This window comes from Lactuca sativa, chromosome 6 (assembly GCF_002870075.4).
Source record: "Lactuca sativa cultivar Salinas chromosome 6, Lsat_Salinas_v11, whole genome shotgun sequence".
Lineage (NCBI taxonomy): Eukaryota > Viridiplantae > Streptophyta > Magnoliopsida > Asterales > Asteraceae > Lactuca > Lactuca sativa.
Genome location: NC_056628.2, coordinates 39,209,010 through 39,213,767, shown reverse-complemented (window position 1 = coordinate 39,213,767; position 4,758 = coordinate 39,209,010). Strand labels below are relative to the sequence as shown.

The window sequence follows — 4,758 nt, the reverse complement described above, 5'->3', positions numbered from 1 at the left end:
CACTGGGTTGTCTAGAATAGTCTGTGGTCGTCATCTATACTCTGGTAGATGACTACATCGCCACATTGCCGGTTAAGGTTATGGTATCTCTTTTCATCCTACATCACCTATTAATCATCATCTATTTACCTAATTATCATCACCTTTCTATCATCACCTATCTCTCATCATTTTATTTCATCACCTTTCTATCATCACCTATCTCTACTAAAGCTTCATATTCTCGGCTCTCTGGACCTAGAAGGGTCCAGATCTATAACACAAACTTGCAAGAGGGGTTTGAGGCATCAAAACCCTAAAGATGAAGTGATTCAAGCCCTAACCCCAAAATGGAATCTACACAATAGGGAAGGAAAGAGGTTCATTTTTGTACCTCAGAATGAAGCTCCTTGCTTGAATAACTCAGAACAATAACCTTCCTTGGTCCTTCTTGCTAGAACTCTTCTCCTTTCTTGCAAAATCACACCAAAAAGCTCAAGATAACTCTTCCTCTCACTCTACACACTCAAGCTCGCTAGGGTTCTCACTTATGGGAAAGGTAGTCGCAATTGAAGGCCATAAGTGCCTTTAAATATGGCTCGAGCCCAAAGATTTAGGGTTTCTACAAACAGCGCGGACTCGTCGAGTCCATTCATTAATCCGAGTCATCAGTCGCGACCTTACTCGATGAGTTGAGGCGTCAACTCGTCGAGTCTCTCTTCTTAACTCAAAAGAAAAATATTTAAATTATGATACCTGGAAATCCGGATGTTACATTTTGTTTTTTTATTTCATAAATTTCTTCATCAACAAATGTTGCTACAATTAAACAAAAATAAATAATTTGCTAAAACATAATACAATAGGAAGTTTGTTCACATTTAGCCATTGAACTTTTTAGAGGGAAACGAACTTTCGATTTTGTTCACATTTAGTCACTAAACTTTTTTTCGTTATCTATTTTCCACTAAACTATTGAAATTGTTCACATTTTACCCTTATGACCGGTAACAGCCGGCCATAAGGGTAAAATGTGAACAGTTTCAATAGTTCAATGACAAATAGATAACGAAAAAAAGTTTAGTGACTAAATGTGAACAAAGTCGAAAATTGGTTACCCTTTCAAGTCATTATCCCATTTGACAAACACGAATACTTGTAACTTAGCTTAAAGAACAAATGATAGGGTCCTCAAAGTCGAGAGTCAAAGAGATCTCGAAACAAAAGAAAACAACTCACAAAAACTTGTTTAGAGTTGGCCCTAATCCCTTATTTATTCCTAATTTATTGGTCTTCCTAAACCCATATTATCTATTGATAAAAGGAAACTCCCAATTAGACTCCAAATCATAATAAACTAGATAAATCTAAATAAGAAAAATACTAAACACCCCTTGTAGTTTTCTTTTTGCACCTTTGGTAAACCCGATCCCACTTCCCCATAAATAAACACCCAAATCAATACAAAAGAACAGCATATTTACGAATCATTTAAATAAAAAAATAAATAAATAAATAAAATAAAATAAAATAAAAAAAACCCAACGAATAATCCATTCTTTTGACAAAATGTCACAGCCATCATGTCCATTAAAGCAACACCTCTAGAAGCAAACTCCCTAAAAGAAATGTTAGATATTACTAACATGCTTGAATTTGGGAAACGAGAGATTTTGCTCTATTGCAACCATGAAGAAAGCTACGCCATATGCTTGCATTTGGCAAAAAAGGCATCCCTAAAATCAACTTTTCTGCTTCCTTTAAGTCACCATATCTAGCCATTAAGTCAACAACAAGAAGATAATGTTCCATTTCTGGCTCAATCCCATACTTTTCTTTCATTATTTCAAACAATTCCATTCCTTCTTTCACTAATCCCACATGTCTACAACCCGAAAAAACAGCCATGAAAGCAATCTTATCAGGTTTAACACCAAACTTTTCCATTTCCTTAAACTTTTCTATTGCCTCTTTTCCAAATCCATGTAACCCAAGACCCGAAATCAAAACTGTCCATGATATCACGTTTTTCTTCCTCATTTCTTCAAAAATCATAATTGAACCCCGAATACTTCCACATTTCCCATACATATCAATCATTAAATTGTTTACCATTATGTCAAAATGATTGAAATTGGATTTTATCATAAGCCCATGAAGAGAACTACCCAAAAGAAGGTTACATAAGTTTGTGGAAATAGTTATCAAGCTAACGTATGTGTAATTATCGGGTCGAATTCGGTCAATCAACATGTGGTGAAAAAGCTCAAAAGCTTCTTTGTAGTCTCCATTACGTGAACAAGCTTCGATCAAAATGTTCCATGAAACAATATCAGGGTTTCCTACTTCACAAAACAGTTCTTGAGTTTTATGGTATTCGCCATTTCTATTATACATCCCACATATAACATTCATATGAACAATCGATTGTGGGATTTTGGAATCTTGAAAGAATCTCAATGCATCAGAAGGGAAACCGTTGTTGGCATATGATGTCATGAGGGAACTTGTTATGTATTCGTTTGAATGGAAACCGGTTTTTATAACTAAAGAATGAATCTCCTTGAGTTCTGTAGCTAAAAGTGACTTTATAACACTAGAGAATGAAAATTCATTTGGAGAAATACCCGAGTGTATCATTTTTATCATTAGGAGAAGAGAAGATGAACATTGTTTATCTGAATATCCATGAATTAAAGTGTTCCATGACACCAAATTCTTGTCATGTATTTTGTCAAAACATTGATGAGCATAATCTAATCTATCATGTTTAGCGTATAAATTAACCAATGAAGTGGCTACAAGAGAATCTTTTTCAAATTGGTTTTTAATTATCATGGAGTGGATAAGTTCTCCATAAGTTAGATTATCTAACCTTGAACATGAAGTGATTGCATTCAAAAACGTGATCTTGTTTGGAAGAAAACCATTTATGCACATCTTGGAGAAGAACTCTATTGCTTTTATGGGTTTTTCCCCTTTCGCTACTATTCCAATAATTGTATTCCATGTCATCAAGTCTTTATTGGATACAAATTGAAACATTTTTTCTGCTAGAAATGTGTTACCTTCACATTTTCCATACATTTTAACAAGTGAATTGGCAATTGCAACACTATGTTCTACTCCAAACTTTATAACCAACGCATGTATTTGTTCACCTGATTTTAGGTTTTGTTTAGATTGGAATCCAGTTAAAACACCCACGAATGAAGCTTCAGATAATTTGATTTCAGTCTTCATAAAGTGAGAAAACATTAACATGCATTCGTTTGTGAATCCTTGATGCCCACACAAAGATATGATTGCATTCCATGTCACTAGATTCTTGAAAGGCATTTCATCGAACACCATGAATGCTTCACGGATGTAACCTTGTCTCCCAAACAAACCCAACAAAGCAGTTCCCACAAAAGTATCAGCAAAGAGCAACCCGCTCTTCATGGCCACTGATTGCAGACAGAATCCTTGATCAGTGTTTAATGAATCACACGAGAAAAGACTGGCGTATGTGAACTGAGTTGGGAGGAATCCATGATACCTCATGTCAGCGAACAAATTGCAAGCTTCATTGTCTTCCTTGTTACGACTATAAGCACCAATCATGGTGTTATAAGAGACGACATTTCTATGAGGCATTTCATCGAACACCTTGCGGGCGATGGAAATGTGGCCCAACGTAGCGTAAAGAGATATGAGATTATTATGGAAGAATTCAATTTGTGGTAAGCTAAATCCCATCGTTGTAATGATTCCATGGAGCGACTTGATTGACTCAAGTGAGTTAACCTTTAAGCGCTTTCGAATCAACCTAAAGAGAGGAGAAGCCAGGTCTTACTGTGAAGTTGTTCGATCTAAAAAAGAAGGTGAATATGTTCAATAGGTGGATGGACGGAAAAAATATTTACAGTGTTTTTCAAAATTATTTATCATTTTAATGTTTTTTTTCTTTTTCTTTATTTTTTAGTTTCCATTTCAGTTTTTTTTTTTTTTAATTTAAATATCTTATTTTTCTTTTTTTCTTTTTTATTCCACATTTTTATTGTTTTTCTTATTTTCTTTATTTTTTAGTTTCTTTTCAGTTTTTTTTTTAAATTTTAATATTTTTTTTTCTTTTATACTCCACTTTTATATATATATATATATATATATATATATATATATATATATATATATATATATAAATGACAGCTTTCATTTTAGTTTTTCTTTTTATTTTTTTTTTACTGCTTTTTAAATATATGTTTTTTCTATTTATTTATTTCTGTTTTATTTAAATATCCGATTTTCTTATACAACCTTTTTACCATCAAATTTTAGCTTCAACATTAAAAAATCATTAAAAACCACCACTATAATCAAATTTTAAGGTGCAAAAATTCCAACATTCACATATAATGTTTTTAAAGTGAAAAAAAGATATCTTCACATTGTTTCTTACAAAAAAAAAACACCACAAAAAAACTCCAACATTGTTTATTACAAAAAGAAAACATCACAATTAGCTTCATCTTGAAACGGTAAAAAATCATTACATGTAAAAAAAATTATTTTTTAAATTACCTTGGTATAGACGGACATCTATTAAGTGGATGACTCTCCAACCATTCTCGAGCACGTGGATTTAACCGGGACATTATCGAAAACGATGTCCGTTTATGCCAAGGTAATTAAAAAAAATATGGTATTTGTTATGGTTATTCTCTTATTATTATTTTTTTACAGGTAATGATTTTTTACCGGTTGAAGATGAAGCTAATTGTGATGTTTTTTTTTTAA

General features: G+C 32.7%; 1 protein-coding gene across 2 annotated transcripts; it reads right to left on the bottom strand.

The window, feature by feature from the left end:
- Positions 1-1,116: 1,116 nt before the first annotated feature.
- LOC111894183 (pentatricopeptide repeat-containing protein At3g58590) lies at positions 1,117-3,968 on the bottom strand. Of its 2 annotated transcripts, XM_042895697.2 has the most exons (2): positions 3,521-3,656; positions 1,117-3,428 (listed from the first exon to the last, which is right to left on the bottom strand). In XM_042895697.2, exon 2 carries the CDS (start codon positions 3,421-3,423, stop codon positions 1,621-1,623), a length of 1,803 nt encoding a protein of 600 aa, XP_042751631.1. In that variant the 5' UTR covers positions 3,424-3,428; positions 3,521-3,656; the 3' UTR covers positions 1,117-1,620. The 2 variants fall into 2 exon arrangements, with proteins under 2 accessions (XP_042751631.1, XP_023746033.1); XM_023890265.3 differs by having other exon boundaries at positions 1,119-3,968.
- Positions 3,969-4,758: the final 790 nt, after the last annotated feature.

Excerpts from the sequence above, each read along its gene's own strand:
- LOC111894183 (XM_023890265.3), bottom strand. The coding sequence starts at position 3,720 with ATGGGATTTAGCTTACCACAAATTGAATTCTTCCATAATAATCTCATA.